We start from the raw sequence: 27,551 nt of genomic DNA on the forward strand, positions 1-27,551 counted from the left end.
GAGGCCACAGTGCTAACCACTGCACCACCGTGCAGCCCAGCTGGCCTTCACACAGACCTTATTTGTTTCTTTCATGTCAACTATGCAAATCAGGGTAGAAATGTGTTTCCTCTGTTTCCTGCGCCACACTTTTTTCAATACCTGCCATAACAAACCGCTGAAAGATCTCATTTTCATTTTGTTGATGTGGAGAAGATGCTCCTGATGCTTTTGGTACTCTTAATGAAAACAGGTAAGGAGATCAACTTGACTTAAAAAAAAAAACCTTTAATATTGTAAGATAACCTCTAGATGTTCAAAACTCTTTAACATTGGCAAGCGCACACACAAACACACACACACACACACACACGCAGTGAGGTCTACTCACTGTGCAGCACTACCCGCTAGCCTCCATTATAATAGATGCAGCGTTTCTAAAACTTCGGCCATAAAAAAACTGTTGTTAACAAATAGAAGAGTACTTGCTATTAATCATGGTGTAATAAATGTGTTCTTCAGAAAGTCTACATGTCCCTTTCATAACAGGTGAAAGTGTCCAATGATTATATGAACATAACTGAGCAGTAATCAAGTACGAGAGGCTGAAGGTCAACTGTCTGTTTGTATGAACGGACACGTCATGTTTAATATTATATTCAATATGAGAAATTATCTACAATAATGTGGATGAATCATATCATCTTCTTTTTATTCTTCATTTTATCCTTGAACAGACTCACCATGTTTCATGATATGATGCCTTTCAGGAAGTGTGACAGCCTGGTCAGTGACCTTTGAAAACCAGAGTCCTTGTGCCCTGGAAGGCTCATCAGTGGTCTTCAGGTGTTCCTACAGCTACCCAGACGGGGAGACTGTTCAAGACACCGGATGGTACAAAGGGGAAGTGAAAAATTATGTATGGACACGTGTTAAGCTGTCAGACATCGCCTCCAATGAAGGGCGTGTTCAATATCTGGGTGACCAGCAGGACAACTGCAGCCTGGCGATTGATGAGCTGGAGCCTACTGACACCGGACATTACTACTTCAGGTTTACCACAGACAAATATGGAAGGAGGAGTAAAAAATCTGTGTTTCTGTCTCTCACAAGTACAAACCTACACTGAGCACAACTCTCATGACTCAAAAATTTTCATTTACCTTGAACAACTTTGTTTCTGTACTCAGAGCTGAGCGCCAAAGCGAACCCTGCCACAGTCAGAGCAGGACATAATGTGACTCTCGAATGTGAGACGTCCTGTCAACTCTCCGACAAAGTCTGGTTCAAAGATGGACGTCCGATAGCCAAAACAGAGTTCAAGGCGCAGATGGATGATGCTGGAAGATATTCATGTACTACCAAAGGATGGGAGTGGATGCAGTCAGACCCTGTGACTCTGGATGTTCAGTGTAAGTATGTTTATGGTGAAACCATCAAGGTTTCCCTAAACCTGAGCCAAGGAGGTTACCTTTTCATGTGCATCAGTTTGTTTGTCAGCAGGAATACTCAAAGTTGTGAATGGAGTTTGATGAAACTTGTTATCGGATGATATTATTTAGGATGAGACAGACTGGATGGGATTTTAGAACTGAACTGAAACCAAATCTGGACGTGGACTATCCAGATTTCTGCGATAAAGGAGAGAAGTTGAGACATGTAGTTACTTACTAGTTGATTGTTGAGATGTTTAGAAAGCCTTGGGAAGGGAATTTTTCAAATTTGTCTCAAACGTCCACTGGAACTTAAGTATTGCTTAAGAATTTGTTTTCTGGTCAAAGGTCAACCGTCAAGGTCAGTGTCACCTCACACGCGTGATATCTCTTGAGGGAATTTCTCCAAATATGCCACAAATGCACACCGGGATTCAAGGATGAACTGAAAGGGTGAAAGGTCATAGTCAACTCACATAGACACAATAAATATGTCAAGAAAATCTTGAGGAAAATTTCATCAAATAATACAAACATGGACCGACCGGCACTTGAGGATGACCTGAAAAAACAGAGGGGTCAAAGGTCACTGTGACAGGCAAACATCGTGGAGGCGCACACTTCTGTAGTATTTCTAATTTTGTATTTGGAGTTGGACTAAAATTTTTAAACTTGTTCTTCCTGAGGCCCGTACATGAGGCGCACCTGTGAATACATGAATAGACAGTGCTTGTGTTTTCATGCAGATCCTCCGCTGAATGTTTCCATAGAGGCGAGTCATTCCGGGCAGGTGTCAGTGGGCAGCCTTGTGAATCTGACCTGCAGCAGTGCAGCTAATCCTGCAGCACACAGCTTCACCTGGTACAAGCACATTATGTCTGCCAACTCCAGCAGCCTGCTCCAGGTAGGCTCAGGACTGGTACTGTCTCTCCACCCGATGGAGGCGTCCCACGCTGGACTCTACTTCTGCCAGGCCAGGAACCCTCTGGGGGAGAGCATGTCGGCAGAGGTGCTGCTGACGGTGGTCTCAAAAGACAGTGAGTGTGGTGGGCGTGTGTGAAATAAAGCTGATTTACATAGGATTCAGTATCTGTTACCTACAAACAGTATGAACCTGAGTGATTATTGATCGCGCCTGAAGTGACACCCATCCTGTTAGTCCAGTGTTTTCATGATGCCTCCAATAAAACACCCTATGCTTTCCAAACCAGGAGGAAATGGTCATGCTGGGCCGACTGGGACCTGCCCATGGCCCTACGCTGCCTCTGATTGGCTAGAACTCTGGACTTTTTGGTGCATGAGAAGGATCATGACCAGAGCCAATCAGAAGAAAAGGGGCAGGTCTTTGTAGCTCGCAGGAGGGAAAAACATAAAATACTTTGTGACGTGGAATTTTAGAGGATACGACTTTTTTTTTTTTGGCATACCCCCCCGATGTATGTGTGTGTGCACCTGGGAAACATGATTTGAAACATCATATTAGAAAATACAGTACTGAATAATGTGAACTTAAACTGCCTCTTTGCTTTGCTTAACATTTTTAGCCCATGGAGGAACATTTACTTGTCTGACATGAGTTTTCTTCCCTGCTCAGTCAACAAACTAATCCTGCTCATGGGTATTGGAGTCAAAATTGGTCTTGTGCTGCTGCTTCTACTGCTCACCATACTGGTTTGGTAAGCTTGTAATATAATAAACAGTTTCACTTTGTATCATTTTTGGTGAGTGTCAGGACTATTCATGAGTGACATTAAAGGAGATTGTGTTATTGTTTTTACATCAAGGAGGCGGCGGTGTCATTCTACTGTGGACGAAGAGGTGAAGATGAGGACCCGGGTCAGATTACATGAATTCCTCATCATCAGTTTCTAACAAAATGTCTCCTGTTGCTCTTTTCTATTTCAGGACGACTGCCATACTTATGAAAACATCTTTGCCAACTACACAAGCAGATAAAAGCGGAAGGAAATGAAACACGATGTTTTTGTTTTACTTGGTAGAATGGTTCAAGAATGTCAGTTATTTTAAGGTGAGTTCAACCCAGAGAGGTCAGAGCTGAGCAGTCCCTGCTGCCCTCTGTGCCTCCCTTCTGAACACAACAGTCAGGCGGATTTTTTTTTTTTTAAACAAGGGAAAACAACACTTACCATCAAATTAACGCTTGCAACTTGTTAAGATGTACTGAATCTTTCCCGTGGTTGTTTGGAGTCACAGCAGTGTTTATAGTGCTTTTAGCCGTTCAGTGAAGATGTTTTGCATATTTAATCTGATGCTTTCTACTTTTAACCATATTTTCAGAACAAAATCTACAGTCAAATCAAGTAAGGCTATGCTTCCCCCTTGTGTTCAAAAAGCGCATGCATCATTTTTTGGTAAACTGCAAGTCCAAAGACATCAAGAGGGGACGAGGCTGATCGATACTCTAAATTGACCGTAGGTGTGACTGTGAGTGTGAATGGTTGTCTGTCTCTATGTGTTGGTCCTGAGATGGACTGGTGACCTGTCCAGGGTGAACCCCACCTCTCACCCGAAGGCTGCTGGGATAGACTCCAGCACCCAGTGACCCTCAACAGGATAAGAGGAAGAAAATGGATGGATGGTTGGAGGGATGGATGGATGATTCATTCACATTATTGTCGATAATTTCTCATATTGAATATAATATTAAACATGACGTGTCCGTTCATACAAACAGACAGCTGACCTTCAGCCTCTCGTACTTGATTACTGCTCAGTTATGTTCATATAATCATTGGACACTTTCGCCTGTTATTAAAGGGACATGTAGACTTTCTGAGGAATACTTACTGTAACCCTTAACAGGATAAGAAGTAGAAAATGGATGGATGGGTTTGATTCATCCAACGTGATCTGTATGTATTTCATGTTGATAAAAAAAACAACAACAGACTGCAGCATTGCAGCAGACTGTAGAAATGTTACCATGCTGTCTTGATCCTGACCATCCTGTTAGGATTTTGGAGGGGCAGTGTACAATCAAATCTACTTGCAACAGAGTTAGCTAGCAGCTTATTCACATCTCCTGTAGAAGCAACAACAAATACATGACATTAAACAAGAATATACATAAAATCCCAACGGTTTTACTATTGTTTTTTTTACATGGAAGTGTGTTTCTTTTCTTTTGGAAGACATTTGGGGCCATGTGATTTATCTTTTTCTTCTTTTCTTGGCAAAAAAAAAAAGGTGTTTTAGAATTCTGCAAAGTCTGACTTTATTGTGACGGCCAGTTCTTAAAGCAAAGCCATTTTCAAGTACTTTTATTCAATTTTTCCCACAAAAATAGAGTATAGTTGCCCCGGTCATCTATCTTTAAAATGTTGAGAACAGAACATTTCCACATCAACAACAACAACAAAAAAAAGTTTTGAATAAATGTTTTAACTGGGAATTTTAACTTGCATGAAACTGTGTTGCTTTATTCTGAGATTTTAAGTTACAGCAACTGTCAGATGACCAACAGTAAATACAGTAGGTTTTAAAGGAATAAGCTCAGTAGCGTGTCTCAACTGCTGACTGAACCGATGGCAGCAGCTGCTTCTGCACAGACGGATTAGGAAACACTTTGCTCATGTCATTATCATTTAAAAATAGAGGATGTTTGCATTAGTTTGCAGAGCTAGTCTGACTTTAATCAATCAGACAAAAGCAACATTCTAAATATAGGCTCTTAAGCTGAAGAGTGAAGTCCATGTTGTAAATAAGTGTGTGTGGTTGTTGGAGTCAGTGTCCTCCTGGTTTCCATCCTCCTCCTCCTCAGGCTCTGGTCAGTATCTGCTGATGTCTTATCACATTAAAGAGTTTACTCAAAACAGCGATTCGGTCTGACTGCTGTTTAATTGGATCATTATGACTGTGTTTTGCGTCATTTTCTTCATCATCATCATACTCATACTCATCATCATCAATTTCAACAAGCTCCCACTTGCAGCTGCACTTGTTAAATACCAGTTCTGCGTTCTGATCTATGAAGCGCTCAAGCGAACAGGCCAGGTTAGCAGAAGAACCAGTGCTTCAGCAGTGTAGCGCTCACATCTGCTGATCTCTTCCTCGGTACCCAGGCCATAACGGTCCCGGGGAAATGTTTCGCTCCGCAATCTCTGTGGATTTGTGCGGACTGCGGCTCCAAGTTCATTTTGTTCAGTGTACCTGATTTCCATTCCAATACTAGTTTGAAGGTGTCTGTTTTTTTTTTGTTTTTGTTTTTTAAGTCGGTAGGTTTTCACCTGAGCGAGAGGTGTAAATGTAACCACACCAAGAGTGACAGAAGTTAAATAAGATCAAGGAGGAAACCATTGTCTGATCGGCCCTTAAAGAGTCTCTTTACCCTGTCATGGCTTTAAAGTGCCGTAGCTCTCCTCTCCGTGAGGGCATTCGACTGGTGTCTGCTCGACTTCTGTCTCCTGCAAGGAAGGACAAAGACGTTAACAACAGAAACTCCACAGATTTAAATGATATAGGTTTCATTTCTGGAAATAACCCCCTGAACTATTCAACAACAAAGTGTATTTTATCACAAATACACACATATAAGACAACAAGGTTCATTTGACTCTCTTGTAAATAATAATAAGAAAAAAAAACAGGCCTGATGTAAGACACTGAAAATATTCACATCAATCAGTGTTCATGTTGTTTAGTTTTTTAAGAGACATAAAGTGCTCTTTGAATACCTGAGATCCTCCAGATTTATTTCTTCAAAATTTGATCAGGAGGCAAAGGGACACTGCTCAAGATGTCTGTTTGACATTAGTGTGGTGAGATAAAATGGAGGAGCAGAGACAGCGGTGCACAGAAGTGACGCTAACGTGGTTTCTTCATCCTGCGACCCAGCGTGCGTTTACTTTATGGATAGAAATTCCTTTTTTTTTTTTTACAAAGCCGATTATTTGTCGGACTTGATGTGCAGCAGGCAGACATGTTGTCAAGTGTAACTTCCACATTCATGTTCAACACAAGACAGAAAATGATGATTTTCTAACACTCACTCGACGGTTGGTTTCACTTCCCCTGAGTGCATTTGTTTGGTGGTATCAGAATCAATCACACCCTCATACACTGGGTTTCATTTGATAGGTTGCGTTACATAACAGATCTTTTTGTGTGTTTTATATGAACTGACACAAAAAGCTGGTAATCATTCTAATGGTTTTACTCAGGGATATGAACATTATATTTCCGTTTCAATACTCACCTTGACATGATAAAAGCGACTACAGCTAAAACGGCTAATAGGATGGCGATGATCACGCCGATGAGCACATTTCTGCTCACTGAAGAACCTGAACAGAACCAGAACAGAACAGTTGTAAAACAGGAAAAAACATCAAAATCAAATATCTGAATTATATCAAGATAGGAGGAGGTGTTGCAGGATGGGGGCGTCTTGAAAAATTAATGACAATATTTTTTTTTTTTGTCAGACAATCTCAATGGGCCTCATCCTTCTTATTTAAAATGGTTTCTTTAACACTGCAGGACTGTCTTGTAGCCCCAGGCTGGCAGACACTGAAATGTTACAATACAAAGGGTTACCAATAGCCATCAGGCCTTGCTTCCTGTCTGGAAGAATGAAAAAATCCAAATGTAAAAAAGAAAAAAAAAAAAAAAAGCGTGTGGGACTATTTCATGAATTAGAAATCACACAAAGCTGTTTGGATCAAACAAGTTCAGCTCCCTAGATTAGAAATGTTTCAAAGCATTTAGTTTGCTCTTTTTTTTCCGATTTAGAGGCCAAATTTATATTATTTAGCTTTGGCGTGGGTGATGAGCAGATTCATTCAGAACAGAGGAGCCAAGTCACAAGTCATGTGAACTTCATAAAATTTCAAATGAAGTTTGATTCACATTTTGAAAAACCTGCAACTGTTGCACCTCGATAACCCTTTGTACCTTCAGAGCTGTTGAGAGTGACGGTGCGGGTCTGTAACCCGTGCCTGTTGCGAGCCACACAGCAGTGCTGACTGTGTTCATCAGCGGTGATGTTGACACTGCTGACTGTCTGGCCTCTCCCTGTGGGTGTAGCCTCGGACCGTCTTCCGTGATGAAAGCTCTTGTCCGCTGTCGGGAGACAGGCTTCACCCTGGTACCACGTGTATGTGTGCACAGGAGGATTAGCAACACTGCTGCAGGTCAGAGTGACGGGAAGCTTCTCTCCCAGCTGCCCAGCAGACCTCACTGAGACAGTAGTACGACGAGGAGCGTCTGAACAGCAAGGTCAAAGGTCAGTTATGCCTGGCTTCAAGTCATATTAGATTCAGTACATTTTTTCCACTATGTGGGGCTGTTGCTTCATGTGGCAAATCACAGCAAACTATCACCTGCTGCAATTCTCTGTCAGCAGTCTGTTGCTACACACTAAAAGAATAAAGTGAAGGGTTAACTTCATCATCACTTACACTGAACATCAACGTCCAGCACTGTTGAGTTCTGGACTCCATCTCTGGTGTGTATCTGACAGTAGTAGCTGCCAGAGTCATCTGATGTAACCTCTCTGATATTCAGTGTCTGTCCTGTGTGCTTTGGGGTGCTGATCGTGTCTTTGTACCATCGGTAAAGGGCCTCTAGCTGGGCTGCAGGGCTGCAGCAGGCCAGACGTAAGGCCGCGCCCTCAATGATGTCACCGGAGGAACTTGCTGACACTGGAACAGCACCTGATGAACCTTGAGTAAACATTGAAGATGAAGAGAAAGGTCATTTGAGGGGAGAGTGTTTGTGTGTGTGTGTGTGTGTATATGTGTGTGTGTGTGTATGTGTGTGTGTGTGTGTATATGTGTGTGTGTGTGTGTGTGTGTGTGAAATTAAAGCAATGATTTGATACTGAACGTTTGAATGTCCTAAAGCAACATTAATTCAACCAGATAATTTAATAAGTTTCCCATTTTTTTAAATTTCATGCACTTGTTCACAATATTGTGAGTACATTTATGGACTGCAGTTAATTCTATTCATTGTTTTTCCCCTGTATAATAATAGGAGTGGAGGAAGACGGCTGCCCAACCAGATTCTGCTCAAGGTTTCGTGCTGTTAATAAGGAGTTATTTTCTTGTTCATGGGGAACTTGTTGGGTCTCTAGACCTGCACTACATAAGAAGAACCTTTAATATTGATTAGCATCTATAGATAAAATTGAAGTGAATTTAAATGTTTCTCTGAATTGATTCCAAGCAGCTAACTACTGTATGGCAGCACTTAAACCAGTAGTTTAGTTATTAAAAATGATATAGTTTGCCTGTTTAAAGCTCAACCTGAAGGGCTCTTTTGAGGTGTTTATTCATTCAGTTTTTAGTAGTTGTTCAGCACTTGCATTAGCAGTTACAATACAGTTAGAAATGTCATGAATAAGAATTTGATCGGAATAAATGAACTGATTTCTGGAGGCCAAAGCATTCTCTTTTCAACATGGTTGGAAGAAATTTGATGACCTGTCCAGAAAAATCATCCATTGTCCTAAAACAGTCCTCACGATCTAGAATCTACGATTTGATTGAGAGAAGGAAAAAGGGTTCTTTATTTCCATAGTTTCACTAGAGTGACAGGATACCAGCCAGTAATGACAGTGGGGAACAGAGTATTCTGTCATTTGGGTAAATTGTCCATCCATTTTCTTCCACTTATCCTGTTAAGGGTCGTGGGGGGGCTGGAGCCTATCCCAGCAGCCTGAGAGGCAGGGTTCACCCTGGACAGGTCGCCAGTCCATCGCAGGACCAACACATAGAGACAGACAACCATTCACACTCACAGTCACACCTACAGTCAATTTAGAGTATCAATCAGCCTCGTCCCCTCTTGATGTCTTTGGACTGTGGGAGGAAGCTGGAGTACCAGAGAGAACCCACACAGGAACAGGGAGAACATGGAGACTCACACAGAAAGATCCCGTGCTCGAGCCGGGACTCAAACCCGGAACCTTCTTGCTGTGAGGCAACAGCACTGACCACTGCACCACAACTGCCTTGGGTACGTTTTTGCCTTGCTAATATTTTCACCAGAAGAGGGCGCTACTTAAGAGTGAGTTAGTAATTTTGTCCATCTACTGATGTCATATCCTGTCTGGAAAAGCACACTGTTAACTGATGTGCGCACTAATTGATCATTTTTCACACTCCAAAGTTAAAGAAAAAAAAATCAACCAGCAATTTTTTGGTCACGACCTTTTTAGTTATAAATCCTCACAACAACATGTTTGTACTTGCTTGAGGGGAAACTCAGTTGTTGATATGTTTTTTGTTTTGTTTTGTTTTTACTATGGCCACACTTAAAGCTTACTTTGACATATAGATATGTTTAGAAGCATGACAGTTTGGAGCAACTTGTCTCAGTGATTTTGCACATTTGCACCGCCTCATTCTTGCATACTATTGCGGTCCCATTCAAATCAACCCCAGAGGACATTTGGCCATGCCCAAGAACTGGTCAATGAAGACAAACCCAACCAGCCAGGAGGCTGACAGGGGAGGCACAACATAAAAAGAGAGTTTTCCTAAAAAGTTAAATCTGGGACCTGAATCTAAAATACCAGTTCTCTTTTCCTTTGTGTCTTTGTTTGATTTTTTTTTGTTCCAGTTGATGAAGCTGGGACTAATTTGAGATCCCTCTTCAGGGTCGAGTCAGTTCAATGATCATCCCCTAAGTCAAAATATCAAAATAAGAAAAGAAAAAGACAGTCGTTTCCTGTTGCCACCAGGTGGCACTATAACTGATCATTTCTGCCTCGACACGTTCTCGTTAATCTCTCCACTAAACTGGGTGAAAACCAGCCTCGTAGTTTTTGCATAATCCTGTTTAAAGTCGCATAGACGGAGGTAAACACACACAAAGTCTTAGTTCCTCTTTCTCTGCTGTTTTTGTTTGTCTGTTTGTTTCAGCCTGTATCAGTTGCCACATTCATGTCTGTACGTTACCCAACCCTCTGACTGGGAGTCGCTGCTCTGTTCATTCCCAGGCTTCAGTGCTGGCTCTTTACTAACACACTTTACAGAAAGAAAGATAAAACAACAAGTGTTTTGTATGTTTGTGTAAGTATTCATCATTTAGCACTTTGACGATGAACCATTCTTTTTTTGAAAGCCACAATTTAGCACTTGGTGCTATTCATGATGAGAAGAAGAAATGAAACTAACCACCAAGTGGATATAAAGACTCAAAAGCCTGACCTGGCAATCGCTTTTATAAATTCAAGAGATGATTCATTGGTTTGGTGCCACTCTTTCCTGAAATGAGCGGATTTTACAAGCCTGTTGAAACCTTGGAGACTCATATGTGAAGAGTTTAGTGGTTGGGTAGCTGGCTGTGTTTTCCCCACGAGAATATTGAGAAACACACGTGATGTCACAGGTCTCTTATTTTTGGAACTCCTTATTATGCTGCCGGCTGCTCCTCCCAGCAAGTCGACCAGAGATCCGGTCAGAAACACCTTAAAAAGTGACTCTGAGAGAAACTGCTCCGCGGCAAGGTGGATAATTTTGCTGTGTCATTTCAAATGCTGGAATATCCACCTGGATTATTTTAGAATTATTTAACTCTGCACTGTACTACTCCAAATTAAGACCTGTAGAAACCCATTGTGACAATGTCGGCTCCCACCTGCCACCAGCAGCTGTATGCCGCTCTGTTCCGGCATCTTCTGCGTCGTGTGGTTGGTGATGAGGTAGAAGACGTAGGTTCCGCTGTCTGATACTCTCAGGTCTTGAATCCTCAGAGAACAGTTCTTTTTTCCTTGTTCTCTCAGATACTGCACTCTGCCCTGATAGGATGGATCTGGGAAGATTCCATCACTGTGGAATACATATCTGACACAGACAGACACACATTCACATTCAACTCTGAGTTATATGTCCTTATATTTTTTCCTCTTATAAGGAACTGGGGTTAATAACTGGGCTTTCGTGTTAAAAAAAAGTAAGCTAATGTGTGTGGTTATAAGTGTGTGTGTGTGTGTGTGTGAGTGTGTGTGTGTGTGTGTGTGTGTGTGTGTGTGTTCAACATTTACCTTGCAGTGAGACATCTGCTGTCCTCAACACACCACATCTCAGACACAACGCCATACTCTTGTTTTTCTTTGGCTACGCTGGGCTGATAGAGCAAAAATACAGAAGGTTGAATACTAGGCAGTTACGGCAACAAAGTTTAGAAGAGTCAAGTCAGCCCCCCCCCCCCCCCCCCCTTCACCCATCACCACCACCAACCCACCACAGCTCTGGTTCAAGGTGCGCCACGAACCAACAATGCCTTCCTTCTAGTATTACCTGAGAGCTCTGGGGGTAGTCATAGGAACAAGGTAGCACCACAGAGGAACCAGCCATGGCACAGATGGGTCCGGAGGGGAGGTGAACTGACCAATCACCTGCCAGAATCCCTGAGGAAGTGTGTGTTACAAGTCACCGAAAAAAACTGACCAGAAGACAATTATCTTTATATTTGGGGGTTGTCTAGTATCAGCTGACGCCTCTCAGAGGTGAACTGAACCCCTGATGAGCTGGCTGACACCTCGCATGGCAGCTTCGACCATTTGTGTGTATATGTGTGTGTGTGTGTGTGTGTGTGTGTGTGTGTGTGTGTGTGTGTGTGTGTTATATAAAATATAGCACGACGGCATTTAGCAGCAGCATTTATGTCAAATAAATTCTCTTGGTAAGAGGTTCCCAAAGTCAGGATCAGGGGTAATATGATAATTTCCAGGGGTTACATTTTTTAAATCATTTAAAAAAGGCAAGTCGTTTTTTTTTCTTTTTTTGTAAAGATAACAATCTATAACTCCTACAAGTACAGTACTGGTAGGTCTATTAATGCATGTGTATATGCAGACACCTTCAGGGGCAGTGGGCAGTCATAATTCTCTGGCTTCTTATTTTGGGGGTCCTGAGTGTGAAACCCCTCCTCTAGGAAATACTACTAACTATACTTGAAATAAATATGCAAGTCCAAGCGCAAATATGCTTCGGGGGTAAATCACATCAACTTTTTTCCAGACACCTGCTTTCAAAAATGAAATAGTTTCATGTCAACAAGAGTGCCGCTGGGCAGTCAATTCCTGGTGATCAGCCCGCTGGTGTTGTTTGAAGGCTCACTCTTACTGGATGTTTTGCACTGAGTAGCAAGAAGGACAACACACCTGTGAGAGAGAGAGTGAGCAGCAGCCAGCGGGTCTGGGCCATGTCTCCAGACATCCTCCGGTTCCCTGGTCTTGGTCTTGTAGGGGGAATCCTTTCCTTTATTTCTCACCCGCCTGCCCCCCCCAACCTCAATGCTTCGCTTGTGTATGCTTCTCTTAGTCCAGACTGCTCTTAAGTCTGAGTCAACTTCTCTTTTATTTTCTCCTGCTAGAAGGAACTATGGGTGATGACTGGGCTACGTGTCAGCGAGGGAGGCTAATGTGTGTATTTATAAGTGTGTTTGTGGTGGTTGGGGGAAACACTATGTGTTTGCCTGTGTGTGTGTGTGTGTGTGTGTGTGTGTGTGTGTGTGTGTGTGTGTGTGTGTGTGTGTGTTAAATTAAACTCTCAACTGATCATGTGATGTCCACTCAGGATGAGGTTACCTGGGGAACAGTGTGTTCACCTGCAACAGGTTAGACAGATTCTTGCAAGAGCCCTCCTGTCCAGTACATGACGTCACACTACGTCAGACGCGCCCTCCCCTTCCTCACCGGACCGCCACACATACACCGACTCCGATAAACTTCAACGAAATTTGTTTTACTTTACGTCCAGCCCGACAAATGTCACTCTTCTTTTTACTAAAAGTTGGCGCTGGTGGTTTTGGTTGACAATCGCTGGGAGCTGTCCAGGCCGCTTCCCCGGGGTCAGTAACCTGTGAGGGGAACACAAAAAGGGATTTACTGAAAAAGTTGGATTTATCAAGCTGGTGAACAGACGGTATTGAAGTCAGTTTTTTGTTTTAATCACCGAAGCGGACTAAAGAATAGGCTACGGTTTTATTTGGCACTGAAGGAGAAGGCCAGGGTTACACCTGCTGCGAGGAGAGACAGGTGAGTCTCTTTGTGAGACGTTCAAATGCATTTTACCCCTCAACGCTAACGTGTGACTGCCTGGGGTGGAAAAAAAAACCGTTCGTACTTGATGTTATATAATTGTTATTTACAAAATTGAAAACCAGCTAGTTGCTTCTTCAAATTAAACTTTTTTTAAACAAAGAAAATGTACATTTTAATGATTTCAGCACAGGTTGTCCTGCTGAACCTCTCAGTGCCCTTTGGTCCATTGAACCATCTCTGTTCCAAGAGGATGTATGAGCCTAGCAGGGCTCTCAGACACTATCATAGGAAGAAAATAAGGACATGTGTGTTACAGTTCGCATTGATAAAATAGGCTGAAATGACTAACTGTGAACTGCAGATGCCAAGAAACTCCCCACATAATAGTCTGTGTGGTCTGATAGGACTTGTGTTTACACCACAGTGAAGACTGGAACTGGTTTAACCTTTGCTGGGCTGATGGTTAATTAAACCATCTGGAAGGTCAAAAAGAGCTTGTTTACATTAATAGATTAGCTGTTATTTAATTTGATTTAATTTAATTCATTATTTCGTATAAATTCTTCATGCATAGTTGATTTTGATGCCAGTTTTCATAGAGTGGTGTAAAGTCCTAAAACACTTCAATAAGTTAGCAATGTTGAACATCCAGGTCCTGCAGTTAGTCAGTTCATGAAGCCTTAGTGCGTTTTAAAAATGGTGGCTAAACCAGAACACACAGTTTGTTGCTGACGCTGAACATCATCACGAAGAAAACAGAAGAATCGCAAAACTGGTGGTGGAGTTCGTTCGGTTATAGCATAGCATTAGCATTGTACTAGCATGTGTGAAGATCATCTCACCGAACAAAACAAAATGATCCGAAATCCAGTTTAAAAAAAAACAAGCAAAAAAAAAAACAGCAACACTGGCTTTTGTTCAAGGAACCTGTGGTGTTGCAAACTTCCAGGGTGGCCAACAAAAATACACCATCCCTGGCACCTTCAGATAAAGGGATGTCTCATTATTCTTGTAAATATTTACCAGAAAAAAAGAAATAAATGTGACTACCAGCAATATGATATATGACAACATGGTAACTTTTGCAGGACAGCAAAGTCGTTGGGGGAATTAGAGCAGCTGCCAGAGGAGATGTATGCTGAGAAAGTTGTAACGGAGGGGAAGAAGGGTGAGTGAACATTCCATACACTACACCATCATGCTTGACATGCTCGAACTGACCTCAACCCCCCCCCAACCCCACTTTCTGGTCATGCTGCCTGTTTGGAACCAGACATCAGTCCACCTGCCAGTTAACTGACAGTTATCCATTAACTGGTTTGCTCAAAGCTGGCAGGTTGCCTGACGCTCTCTTGATTTATTTTTCATGTTTGCTGTCTTAACTGCAGCATGACAAACAGATACCGTCACAGATAATTTGCCTCTTCTTCGATTTTCTAAGCGTGAACCTAAATAAGAACATTACAGTGATTGCTAATCATACATTGTCTCTTTGCCATGTGATTTATTAAACCATAATAGTGACAGGGGAAGCTCTGCTTATCTTACTGGTGGATTATATCACAGTGGTAACGTAATCATTCTGCACATGCAAACCAGAAAAGCCTTGAAATAAAAATACAATGTCATCTCTTTAAAATAATTCTTTATTTTAAACTTCTGTCATATTAGTGGTGTATTTCTCAAGCAGGGACAAAGATCTGAATTCATCTCAATATTTTTCACTGATCACGATTGGTTTACAGAAATACAAACAAGCCCCAGCGTTTCTGTAACAGAATGAGAACGGGTGGAGCCAGACGGCTCTCCTGAGCTGGCGATGGAGGGACATCTACACAGTAAAAAAAAAAAAATCATATTTTGCAATAAGAGCACTTGCAGTAAAATCATACGCTAATATGTTTAATGATTGAAGGTTTTCATTGTTTCGGTGATAGATTTTGACCGCACAAAGGAAGTGGGGTGGGGAATGTCTGCAGGTATGCTGAGTGACTCCATGGCCCCTCCGGATGTGTGCTAGCAGACTTTGACTGTTTTTCATTACAATTCCCCGCTCTAGCTCCTATCTCTCCTATCAAACTCAAACTTAAAACAACTTCGGGCTTACGAACATTTGGTGATGAAACCTTGATGTCTTCACCCTCTGAGAACTTTTAAGGGAATGATGTGGAGAGATGGGAGAGGGCACGAGAGGACAAGAAATGCAGGGAGAGAGTGGAACAACAACACTGCAACATATCAAGATGTATCCACCAGCTGCTGTACTTGTACCTGACTCCCTCCATCTTTTTACCAGTACAGAATGATGAACTGTTGTGTCTGAATTGTTGTGCTATTGCCATGTATGGGTGAAACATTACGACCGCTATCAAAATATCCAGCGGAAACATGTATAAACTCTACATAGCTCATATCCTAGTGCCATCCTCAGCCACTGAAGCAGCAGACACAGCGACTGACGGCTAACAAGAGCAAAACTGCCCAGTTACAAATCTCAAAGGCATTTTCCAGTATAATGTACATCTTACCTTAAGAGAAACGGAGAATCCACATGTTGCTATGTGTTACTTGGCATAAATGCAGTGCAGTGTTGCTGAGTTCAAGTTTTTTTTTGCAGCTTTATGACTCCTAATGAGTTTACTGCTTGTTAGGCTATAATGGGAGATTTGTTAACAGGCTGAGGAGGACTGTAGGGACAGTTTGTTTATCAGAGTGAACTGTATGCTCCAATGACATAAACATGAATGAGCCAAAAAAACTGTTGAAACAAATTTTTAAACCAGTGAGAGGGCCTACCTTGACCTAGAGGCAGTGTCATGAAGGGAGCTCAGCATCAGAAGCACCAGTGATCCCTGTGTCGCGTTGCTTCCATCAGCAGGTCCACCTTGTGCTTCTGTGTCTGAACAGCGTCGGCTAGATGTGTGCGCTTTTCTACATGCAGCTCCTGCCGCCTGCCTGAGTGAAGACAACCCACCCAGATGCTATGAATCAGGCTGTTGTGGTCTTTGGTGTGTGTAATTACAAGAGAAACAGTCTGGCTGAAGATTGCCACATATATTTGTGGCTTGTGCGTGTGTGTGCGTGTGTGTGTGCGTGCGTGTGTGTGTCTGTCTAAGATTGGGTGGGACATCTATTTTAAACTCAGGTTGTGTTTATGTCATAGCATGCGTATACACGGTACATGTCCGAACAAGGAGTGAAGCACCAACACTATGCAAACACTCCCATCACACAGACGTGAGTGTCTCTCAGATTTAGCGTGTGTGATTGTTTTTATTTGTATTTTCCCTCCCATGACAACTTCCTTTGGAGTGAGTCATCCTTTGTGATGGACGTTGTCCTTGGTGTGTTTTAGGTCTCTTTCTGCAATGCCGTCTTTTCTTTGTCTACTCAGGAATGAGCTTATGTTGAATTAAACCCAGAATTGTTTTTAATAGACTGGATACATAAAATAGAATCTTCCTGGTCTGAGATCAGTTTTATAACCAAGTGCAGATGTCAGTGTGGTCAAAGGATATTCGCCAATTACTTCAGGAGTCAAACATCAGAGGTCACTGTCACCTCTTGTGATAACAATATCTACGTATGATATTGTGCTTTGAAGAAAATATCTAGTGAATAAACATTCACTGGGACTCAAGGGTGACCTGAAAAATGTCAAGGTCATTGGCCAAAGGTCAAGGTCACTGTGGCAGCCACACAAGTATGATAGAAGATATGTAGTTCATCCTGACGCCAACATTTGCGTCCTATATTTTAGTACTGAACCAGTTTCTGTAGCTTTAACCGCCCCACCTTGCCAGTTATTTCCACTCTGTAACTCCAGGACGGTTTTGATGAATCCTATGAAGCTAAGCTGGATTGCCTTTGTCTGCGTCTTTTTGTTATTTCAGTGGTGAGTAGCGAGGGCTGGTTTGATGATGCTACATTCAGTGGATACTCAGTTACAGGCAACCGTCCATGTCTAGTTTTAGATTAACTGTTGAGTAAAATCGTTGGCTGATGGACGGAACGAGTGTGACATGAAATGAATTGCTGTTATTGAACCACCTGCCTCCTCTCTGGGGGGACAGACGCTTCTCTGCACCCACCAGTGAGGTGCTTACGTGAGAGGGAGTGTAAACGGCGTCCCATCCGTGACTCATGATATACTACCAATCCTTTCACACACTCCTGCCTTTGACTGGTCACATGACTCCCAATGGAAGATAGAAACAACCTCCCAAACAACTTCTAGACATGTGGAAGGATAATTCAGTCTCTCCTAAGCAAGTGGTGTTGTTTATCACATCATCAGCATCAGCATCATCATCATAATCGTCATCTTCATCATCATCAACAACAACAGCAGCAAACTGTAACCCTGGCAGCCCTTGATGCTGCATTCCACATATTCCAGCTGTACAAAACCAAGTAGATTACAAGTATTCTTTTCAAATGACGACACCATTACAGATGAGTCAATTCCCAAGCTGTTGTAAGTGTAGAGGAAATGTTGTGATGACAGGAAAATATATCAAAATTCCAAACAAAACTGTAATACATTTACGCCACCATCCTTTTACACGCCATTCTTTTCATAAATGTAGTTTAATAGTTTTTATATACCTGCTGGATTACCAGACTTGGATGGACCCTCACACCACACCTGCACAGAATACGAATCATTGCCTCACAACAGAGAGAGAGAGACACACACACACACACACACACACACACACACACACACACACACACACACACACACACACACACACACAGAAGGTGGGCTCAGGTGGAAGTGGGCACAATAGAGTGCTTGTTCTATCACAGACGGTGGTGGTGGGGGTGGTGGGGGTTAGGGGGTTAGGGAGGACAAGTTTTAGAAAGGGTGCGGCAGAAGTGGGAAGAGTTGTGTGTACGTGGAATTGTTTTCTTTTTTCTGTTCTTAGTTGTATTTGCTCCAACTCTGTTTGACCTTTTGGACATATTTGACATTAAGGATTGGATGGAAAGCCTGAAGAAGGGAAGGGAGAGAGAGGGGACAGATGTGGAGAGATAGGGGGAGATGAGTGAGTAGAAATGTAGTATCTGCAGGATAAAGGTACGAGAGATGTAAACGCAGTCATGGGGGAGGAGAGGGGGAGGGAAGGCATTTGAAGACACAGCAGAGAAAAAGGTTATGTGAACTTCCACAGATCAAGACGGGATCAAGCAGGAGTTGTACAGAGACGGCCTGTACTAAGTAGCACCAACATCAGGTCTGTGTGCCATGGTGACACAATGTGGGCACCAAGAGATCTCTGCTGTGGAGTGTCAGAGATGTGGTTTAAATGTTTACAAGGTTTGTAGTTTGAAGATGAAGAACAAGTTTTTAAATGCGTGCTGTCCGAGCAAGGGTCCGAGTGGTTGATACGTTGGAAGTACAGTGATTCATTGAAGTCGTGACCTTTTACAGGTCTGTTGGGGTAAAGAAGAAAGCTCACGGTAGCGACTAAGAGCTCACGGTAGCAGAACATCAACATGTTGACAAGTGTGAGCCCACAGTGACTTGGTCTCTAGTTTATGTTAACATTACCTCTACCAAGGAGTTTCAACTCTCACCTGCATCGCTTGTTTTGTTTGTCTTGTCTTGCAGGATGAATATTTCCTGAAATACATGATAGATTTTTCAGCTCCAGATTTGGATCTCTGTTCTATTGCATTTATGACCTTTAGAAGTGCACTTGTTTATTGGTTTAGTTCATTGGTTCCAAAGACTTCTATACCCTGAAATAATCAAGCTCCTGCTGGGGACGGGGACACCCCCCCCCCCCCCCCCCACTGAAGCCTATTTAATATAAACTAAAGATGTTGACAGTGTTCAGTTTCTGCTCTTTATTCAGCCTCATAAATCTCTCGTACTTAATAACAAACGAACTGACATAATGCGTATGAGTTCAGGCAAAATATGAGTGACTCCTCACTAATGTGGATTCATCTGCTCTGTTGGAGTTGACAGTTGCACCACCTGTAGCTCGGCTAGCACCGCAAACATTAAAGTTTGTTCATTGTACAGTCAGCACTCAGCTTTCAGCCGATGTTCCGCGTCCTCTCCCGTGTGTGGGGCAACGTTGTTTCCGTATTTGTGCCATAATTTGAGTGATGCAACATACTGAATGCTTCCAGGCCTGATTGTTTTCCAACACAGGAGTAACTGGATGTACAACGGTGCAATGCCAGAAGACTGTCCCACAGTACTACTCAGTTTATGATTGGCTACAGTAGTATTTGGTTACCATTGATTTTTGTCATGAATTCATTATAACACTACAAATCTACATACAATGTGAGGAGTAAAAAACATTTAACTTTTGACATATGTATTTTTTTTAGATTAAGAATTGAAGTTTCTAACCTCTGATTTCCTTTTATGCTCTCTACAGACGAAGGGAGACAGAGCTAGAAAGGAACCTGTTTGAAGAAAACTACCCATGTAGAATGTTTTCTCTGTGGTAGCCAACACAACATTGACCACTCATTTCCTGACAGGCTGGTGGACAGAACCATTCCATGCAATCAAGTGAAATTATCCACTTCAACTGAGCTCACGTTCATATGCGTTGTTGGCTATAGGGAAATAAATCCCAGTAAATGAATATATGTATTGAGTTGTTTATTTATATGTATATTTATGTAAATATTATATTATATTTTAAAAACAGGAAATCAAACAGTGAGGGACAAAATGTTTTCTAAGATTATTACAAAACTAACTAAAATCGCTCCAGGTCACGCTGGTGATGCTACCTCAGTTTCTTGTATTTAAATCCCTCAGCATGTAAATAAATATACAATTAAACTATTCCTCCTTTTGGCGAACACCAACAAGTAAACCTCCAGGGGCTCTGAACCCCACCTCAGTTCCCGTCACAGTTCCACCGGAGTCATCTGAGGTTTTATCAGCCAGATGGAAATGCCAGTGAGTGGAAGTGCGGCGTCTTCTCTGGAAAAAATTGATCCTTATTCAGTTATGGGAATGTTGGTGCTTCGCGGTGTATTTATGTTATAAAAGGAACAGACATCATCATCACCACATTCCACAAATAACAGATTTTCTCTGTCTGTTGTTCTAACACTGGTGATGATGATGAGTGATGACGGTCGGTGTGTTTGTGTAAAATGATTGATGGCAGGAACTGAGTGAAGCTGAGTGAAGCGATAAGGGCCGTGCTTTGCAGGCTTACACACACATGTCAAAAAAGAGTTTTTGTTTTATTCGCTCCAGTTTTCATATTGAATTAAAAGCATACATGCAGCACACACACCCAGCAGATGTGCACAATTACTGCACGTGCACGCAGGTCAGGCATGCCACTATCTCCTAGTTTTAGAGTTTGTTCTTGTTTTATGGAGACATGCGAGACTTTAGACTATTGATCTGAACACTGTCAGTTGTGCTTTTTCATCTGTGCCAGATAATGCCCTGTCCAATTGTGCTGAAACTGGATACCTTCCTGTGTGTTATTGAATCGGTTATTAATTATATACTAGCAATGTGAATGCACTCCGTGTATTTTCCTTCACACACCTGCATGAATTAAACACAAGTAATTACACTGTTGTTCAGTATTTATACTTAATTTCATGATCTGAAACGTCTCCCTGATGGTTGTATGTTTTTGATACGTTATGTAATGACATGAGTGTCCACCTGATATGCTGTCATATAAGCTCCCTCAATGTGTACACACTGTCAGAGGTGTGTATGTACCCTCATTAGTGTGTGTGTGTGTGTGTGCGTGTGTGTGTTTGTGCGCGTGTGTACAGGGAGCAGGGGAATCTCTTTGACCTGTGTGTTGACCCCCTGCCGGGTGATCAGTGTGTGCGTGTTGCTGATGACCTTGGGAGCTATTGGAGCAGTGGTCTGGGCCGTAGGTCAGACACACACACACACACACACACACACACACACACACACACACACGCGCACACACATATGCACACACACATGGCCGCACACAGGCACACACTGATTAGAAGGTCTTCTGTATTAAAATATAATTTGTAATATGATATGATTTGTATGTAAAGCTATTTTTCTTATCGTCTTTGTAGTTGCGTATTGCACAATGGAGGAAGACACAGAACTCTATGATGGTGAGTAACAGGATACAAAAATTATTCCTAATGAGCAGAATTGTATTCATATATGTCTTAGATGTCACATGCACTCGACATAAACCCACTGGACTTTCATTTTCTGAATAAATTATACAGATTGAAATTAGAAAAGTAAGTATGAGTACGCATGAGTATGGATTAATTTGTTTTCCTGTGGAAAAACATTTCTTTTTTGCTCATCCTGTTTTGAAGGCTTGCATTATTACAGTAACCCTTAGGACAAGCATCACATCATTTCTATTCTCTACGTGCACTTTCAAGGGCCAGAAGCAGATATTTAGGGCCTCAAGCACTCGACTGTGTGAAAGCCCTCTTGTTTTTCAAGGGATTATTATTCTTTTTTTCCTGCCAGCAAAAAAGTGCCTTTTTGCTCAAAAACTCATTAAATTTTGTAATCTCATCAGGTCTGGTGAAAGGCTGGTATTTTTTAGGTCTCGGGTCAAGTTTTCCAAAAAAATGCCTCAATGGCACCCCCTTCAAAATGAAACAGAATGGCCCCAATGTGAGGTTCACCTACATGCACAAATTCGGTGGACACCTCTAACATGACAAGACACAAAAAGCTGCATTGTGACCATGCCGTTAATTTCTATTGTAGTATTATCTATCATTGTTGAATAGAATAAGATGTTGATGTTGTCGCTCACAGTCCAGGTAAATTTTGCTGATCAACATCTCAGAGTCTTTGACTCCGCCCAGAAGAGGTGGCGCCGGGTGTGCTCTTCCCCAGCCAATGAGCTCCTAGCCAGCATCAGCTGTGAGGAAGTTGGGTTTGTCAGGTGAGCGTTAAATCACATTTTTTCATGTAGCAGAGCTGCAGAGACACTGAACGTGTGTGTGTGTGTGTATGTGTGTGTGTGTGTGTGTGTGTGTGTGTGTGTGTGTGTGTGTGTGTGTGCGCGCGCGCATCCATGTTGTAGTATGATGAATTACTCGGTCGCATCAGTGGCGGAGGCCAGTGGAGATGGTGGAGAGTTCTTCTGTGTCAGACAGGAAGAGCTCAGCTACGGCAAGAAAATCAGAGACTCCCTGTTCCCATGGTAACATACACCTGTGTTGCAGCTTCTCTGTCACGTCTCCTCTTACCATTTCTTCATCAGTGTACTCCTCTCAACAGTGAATGTGAAGTTGCTGACTTTGTCTCTGTGTTTCAGTGACTGTGAGAGCAGTGAGGTTCTTACACTGTTGTGCCAAGGTGAGATACGACACATTGCATTCTCACCCCTCTGCTTTTTCCTTATTTTCTTTATCCTTATTTTTTCTGCTTTACTGTTGTCTCGCTTTTTACTGTTCTCATTCTCTCCTCATTCATTTTTGCTCTCGCTGTCTCCCCTTGCTGTCCATCGCATCCATCAAACTAACTCCTATCTCGCTCTCTCTCTCACTTTCTCTCTCTCACTCTCGCTCTCCCAGACTGTGGCAAGCGTAGTTTTGCAGCTGACCGTATCGTGGGTGGCGTGGATGCCAGGCAGGGCAGCTGGCCTTGGCAGGTCAGCTTGCAGTATGACGGAGTTCATCAGTGTGGAGGCTCCATCATCTCAGACCGCTGGATTGTGTCTGCAGCTCACTGCTTCCCAGAGTGCGTGAACCTGATTTACACATCAACAAAAGTGGAGTTTTAAGGAGAGGAATGACAAATTATGGATTTAATTATTCTTGCACATGCAATTTTTGCGTGCTGTATGCTTGCCACTTGTAGCGTTTTGCTAAATACTTTGTGCATCATTAGATTTCTGATTAACATGCTATTCGGAGAACAGAGGAACATGGAGAATATGATCACTTCCTTGCCTCTATATCAGACGGAATCGCATCGTGAACCGCTGGCGTGTGCTGCTTGGCTCCAGCTCCTATAAATCCCCCAGTACCAAGGTGGCAGAGGTGAAAACCATCGTTTACCACAGCAGCTACCTGCCTTTTGTTGTTTCTAACATTGATGACAACAGCCGGGACATCGCTGTACTGGCCCTCTCTCAGCCACTCACCTTCAATGGTACGTGTATGTACTCATCTTATGAGACTGAGCACACCTGTGTATTTGACCACATGTTGACAGCGCTAAGAGATGAGGAAAATCAACAGAGAGAATTAGCATTACATTGGTTATGCTGACAAACAGTATTTGCAGGTACAGAGGAATGCACTGTACTGTAATCGGAGTACTCTCAAAACAGTAATTTTACTGCTCATTTCTGACATCTAGTGTTCACCGTTCATTACTACAACCACATCAGTCTGTCCAGTGCCCTGGTTTGTTATTGCTGCCTGTAGCGGCTCCATCTCTGTTTGTAGTATTTGTTAGCGTGGGTAGTGAGGTAGCTGGTGTGTATGTTTACCTCAACGTGGAGCTGATTAGATGTATGCGCTTAAATATTTGCTTGTAGAATACATCCAGCCCGTCTGCCTGCCAGCCTATGGTCAAAGGCTGATAGATGGTCAAATGGGGACAGTGACAGGCTGGGGAAACGTAGGATACTTTGGTGAGTCTACCTGCCATTGCAGTATTTTACTGCTCCACAGTACAACAGTAAAACTATGAAACTAACTTTGCTTCCCAGGTCATCAAGCAGATACTCTCCAGGAAGCCAACGTCCCCATCATCAGTGACGCTCTCTGTAATGCCCCAGATTACTATGACAACCAGATCACCACCAGTATGTTCTGTGCTGGTTATGAGAAAGGGGGTACCGATGCCTGCCAGGTACACATGGAACAGTGTTGAGTGATTGCTTCCTTGTGAATGTGTGAGTATGTTGAGTTTTTGATTGCGTGTGTGTGTGTGTGTGTGTGTGTGTGTGTGTGTGTGTGTGTGTGTGTGTGTGTGTGTGTGTGTGTGTGTGTGTGTGTGAGACAGGGAGACAGCGGTGGCCCTTTTGTGGCCAATGACTGCTTATCGAAGACCAATCGTTACCGTCTGCTTGGGGTGGTGAGCTGGGGAACCGGATGTGCCATGGCCAAGAAACCTGGCGTCTACACCCGAGTGTCCCGGTTTCTGCCCTGGATATCAACAGCCATGAGGGTAACAGACTAGGAATTAAATTTCTTGATTGCATTTTGGTCCTAATTTGTTTGACTGCCTTTTATTTTTTTTGTTTGTTGAGATTTCTTCATATATATTTGTTTCTAAAATGCTACAGTCCTGCCTCAGCAATAAACCACAATATTAATATAGAAACATTTTTTGAACATGATTTTTATTTTATTTTATTTTTATTAATCAAAGTTCAGTGAGTGCTGGAATGTAAAATGAGGACAATAAATTTGCCATTATCAGCATTAATTTTTTCATGAGACCGTCAAAAGATCACCTTTAAGCTCACAGCAAGTCCTAAAATGTAATAATTAATGTGAACGGGACTTGATTTTTCTCCTCACAACAGGGATACGACAAGTAAACACACGTGTTCTCACGTCCATGTGAGGACACTCTAACTTGGACCTAAACCTATTTCTAATCTCAGTTTGCAAACAGACAGGACACATTGTTGTCATTTTGGTGACCGGACATGAGGACATTCTCACGATTCGCTCTTGTGTGTTCCGTTGGTGACCCTGCTCTCCTCTCCCTCCTGCAGAACTACCACAACTCACCAGGAGTTCACAAAATGGCTCGGACATGAGATTCCTGCACCCGTGTTTGTATTTTTTTTCTACATGACAGTGTGTACAGAGCCTGTGGCTGTCAACAGGCAGTGTTACAACTGTAGTGAAGGCTGCGATGTCCCCATCTTATCATGGTTAGACCCACTTCCGGTACCCCCCCCCCCCACCGTCCCAAATTCTAAATTTAGACCTAAATGTAAAACCTGTCTCCCTGCTTCCAGAGATACACAGAGAGAGGTCTTGTAGAGGCACAGAGTAAGTTGACCATAAATGATACCAAGAAATGAAAAATGCCTCGACCAAAAATGCCAATGTTGAGATTATGTTACCCTTTTTTCTTCTCTCTCCTACATTTTTGCTGAAACTAGAGTTGAGCAGTTGGCGCGTTATTACCATCCACGTGAAAATAATTGATACAAAGTCATGTCGCTATGGTCCACCAGGAGCCAGTGTGTGCCATCTCTAATATTAATCAGACACCATCTTGTGCAAGCTCAGCACCTTTAGTATTTTTAGCTTATGCAAGATACTCACAGACACACATCCAAAATTAGATCATCCCCAATTGAAATAATATTCCTAATCTTAATTGTGTGTTGGATCTGGGATTGACTCGATGATAAAAAAAATTGCTCGGGGCAGCACGGTGGTGCAGTGGTCAGCACTGTGGCCTCACAGCAAGAAGGTTCCGGGTTCCAGTCCCGGCTCCAGCACAGGATCTTTCTGTGTGGAGTCTCCATGTTCTCCTGTTCCTGTGTGGGTTCTCTCTGGTACTCCAGCTTCCTCCCACAGTCCAAAGACATCAAGAGGGGACGAGGCTGATTGATACTCTAAATTGACTGTAGGTGTGGCTGTGAGTGTGAATGGTTGTCTGTCTCTATGTGTTGGCCCTGTGATGGACTGGTGATCTGTCCAGGGTGAACCCTGCCTCTCAGCCTGAAGGCTGCTGGGATAGGCTCCACCCCCCCCCCCCGCGACCCTTAACAGGATAAGCAGACGAAAATGGATGGATGGATAAAAATTATTCCTACAAACTCAATCTAAGATCTTAGATTGAGGGTGAACAAATCAGTATTTTGTTGTTTTGTAAATACAAGTTGTTGTTTTTTTGTTGTTGAGTATGTTTTTATTTCAAATTTATTATAAATGTCTCAATCTTCTACAGATGTTGATGCCAAGAGTGCAATAACACGTTAACTCATGCTCTCAGAAGCCTACACCCGAGTACATCCATGATCCAAGAGTAGCCTGGTGTCCTCCAGGTGCTCTACTGCCCACGTCACTACACGTAGCCTCAACAGAAACCACAGTTACGTTCTCATCTGTGGACCTGTGCTTCACATTAGTATCTGGGTACAAAGAGTTTGCTATACCACACTGTAGTTTGCATACACACAAACTAGTTGCACCTGTTTGATTGCACCCGGCAGATTTCATGATACAAATCAATGTTTTTTGAGATGTGGAATTCAATTAGAAATGCTGTCACTGCTCTGGTGTTGGTCTGCAGCTCCTGACTCCACAGAGGGACGCTGAAGAAGCGAATGACTCGTGTGCACCTTCACAGCAGTGATGACTCTAGCACTCACATGTAAAATGTTGCTTTTCCTATTGAATCGTCATAACTTTTGAAATAAAAAAAGGTCGATAGTATGATTGTGGAATGACGCTATGTTTATTTTATTAAGATTGTTGTCCAGCGCAGCATCATTTTATTGTATAGTGAAATACAATATCCAGGAGTAACCGCAGTATAATGAGGCCTGTATTTCTATTCATTATGACTGTTCAAATATAAACTCTTGAAAAAAAACAACAACAAATAAATCCATCGCTACCGTAAATACAAAGTTGGTTCGATTCCCTTTTTTCAAACTCTTAACACATTTGGAAGCAATCGCACTTAATAATGTTAATAAAGTTAATTTGTATAACACCTCTCCTGCAAAAAATTGCAGCTCAAGGCGCCTTATAAAAAGAGAGAGAAGAACCTTAAAAACATGTTAAAAGAACTTTCAAATCATGAAAAGAGAATGACAAGACAATAAAAGTTTAAATTTTTTTTTTTTAAAAACATGAAACACAGACAGCGACCTAAAACAGTGAGTGTTGGACTCCTGAGTGGTGTTCTTGATATTCATGACAAGAGCGTCTGTGCTTTTTTAACCAATGTAATCTGTCCTTTTCCAGCAGGTGGCGTTCCCAGTCCCTCCATCACGAGGTGCACCTTCGATTGGTGCAGATGAATAGAGAAAGTGTGCTTTTATACTTTCATCCTATAAGCATGTTTCTGTTTTGCTTCTGATATTTTCTGTAGAAAATACTATTCATTTTAAAATATGATCATTTTCTGTGGCCCAACCGATTCAATAATCGCA

General features: G+C 42.4%; 3 protein-coding genes across 5 annotated transcripts; 2 read left to right on the plus strand and 1 right to left on the minus strand.

Annotated features, from left to right (window-relative positions):
• Positions 1-129: 129 nt before the first annotated feature.
• LOC147253664 (B-cell receptor CD22-like) lies at positions 130-5,120 on the plus strand. 2 transcript variants are annotated; one of them, XM_086218927.1, is made up of 7 exons: positions 130-232; positions 750-1,091; positions 1,170-1,391; positions 2,159-2,449; positions 3,007-3,088; positions 3,197-3,230; positions 3,318-5,120. In XM_086218927.1, the coding sequence occupies exons 1-7, from the start codon at positions 196-198 to the stop codon at positions 3,366-3,368; spliced, it is 1,059 nt and encodes a 352-aa protein (XP_086075053.1). In that variant the 5' UTR covers positions 130-195; the 3' UTR covers positions 3,369-5,120. The 2 variants fall into 2 exon arrangements, with proteins under 2 accessions (XP_086075053.1, XP_086075052.1); XM_086218926.1 differs by having other exon boundaries at positions 3,197-5,120.
• LOC147253665 (cell adhesion molecule CEACAM6-like) lies at positions 4,628-13,221 on the minus strand. 2 transcript variants are annotated; one of them, XM_086218925.1, is made up of 9 exons: positions 12,547-13,221; positions 11,681-11,790; positions 11,425-11,507; positions 11,019-11,224; positions 7,832-8,095; positions 7,326-7,637; positions 6,628-6,715; positions 5,761-5,836; positions 4,628-5,217 (listed from the first exon to the last, which is right to left on the minus strand). In XM_086218925.1, exons 1-8 carry the CDS (start codon positions 12,599-12,601, stop codon positions 5,773-5,775), a joined length of 1,182 nt encoding a protein of 393 aa, XP_086075051.1. In that variant the 5' UTR covers positions 12,602-13,221; the 3' UTR covers positions 4,628-5,217; positions 5,761-5,772. The 2 variants fall into 2 exon arrangements, with proteins under 2 accessions (XP_086075051.1, XP_086075050.1); XM_086218924.1 differs by having other exon boundaries at positions 4,632-5,836; positions 12,547-13,219.
• On the plus strand, positions 13,051-27,008 carry hpn (hepsin). Its single transcript, XM_086218923.1, has 13 exons — positions 13,051-13,422; positions 14,517-14,596; positions 21,217-21,324; positions 21,505-21,546; positions 22,220-22,349; positions 22,491-22,610; positions 22,725-22,765; positions 22,984-23,149; positions 23,373-23,563; positions 23,955-24,050; positions 24,129-24,271; positions 24,425-24,589; positions 25,146-27,008. The coding sequence occupies exons 2-13, from the start codon at positions 14,560-14,562 to the stop codon at positions 25,188-25,190; spliced, it is 1,284 nt and encodes a 427-aa protein (XP_086075049.1). The 5' UTR covers positions 13,051-13,422; positions 14,517-14,559; the 3' UTR covers positions 25,191-27,008.
• Positions 27,009-27,551: the final 543 nt, after the last annotated feature.

This window comes from Aulostomus chinensis, chromosome 11 (assembly GCF_037954235.1).
Source record: "Aulostomus chinensis isolate RoL2024-O1b breed Wild chromosome 11, RoL_Achi_v1.0, whole genome shotgun sequence".
Lineage (NCBI taxonomy): Eukaryota > Metazoa > Chordata > Actinopteri > Syngnathiformes > Aulostomidae > Aulostomus > Aulostomus chinensis.

Coding starts and splice junctions, on each gene's coding strand:
- LOC147253664 (XM_086218926.1), top strand. CDS start 196: ATGCTCCTGATGCTTTTGGTACTCTTAATGAAAACAG. Junction 1,392..2,158: donor TGTGACTCTGGATGTTCAGT/GTAAGTATGTTT, acceptor GTTTTCATGCAG/ATCCTCCGCTGAATGTTTCC. Junction 2,450..3,006: donor GACGGTGGTCTCAAAAGACA/GTGAGTGTGGTG, acceptor TTCCCTGCTCAG/TCAACAAACTAATCCTGCTC.
- LOC147253665 (XM_086218925.1), bottom strand. CDS start 12,601: ATGTCTGGAGACATGGCCCAGACCCGCTGGCTGCTGCTCACTCTCTCT. Junction 11,508..11,680: donor ACTACCCCCAGAGCTCTCAG/GTAATACTAGAA, acceptor TTGCTCTATCAG/CCCAGCGTAGCCAAAGAAAA. Junction 5,837..6,627: donor GTCGCTTTTATCATGTCAAG/GTGAGTATTGAA, acceptor CCTTCCTTGCAG/GAGACAGAAGTCGAGCAGAC.
- hpn (XM_086218923.1), top strand. CDS start 14,560: ATGTATGCTGAGAAAGTTGTAACGGAGGGGAAGAAGG. Junction 22,350..22,490: donor GAGGAAGTTGGGTTTGTCAG/GTGAGCGTTAAA, acceptor TCCATGTTGTAG/TATGATGAATTACTCGGTCG. Junction 22,766..22,983: donor TCTTACACTGTTGTGCCAAG/GTGAGATACGAC, acceptor TCGCTCTCCCAG/ACTGTGGCAAGCGTAGTTTT.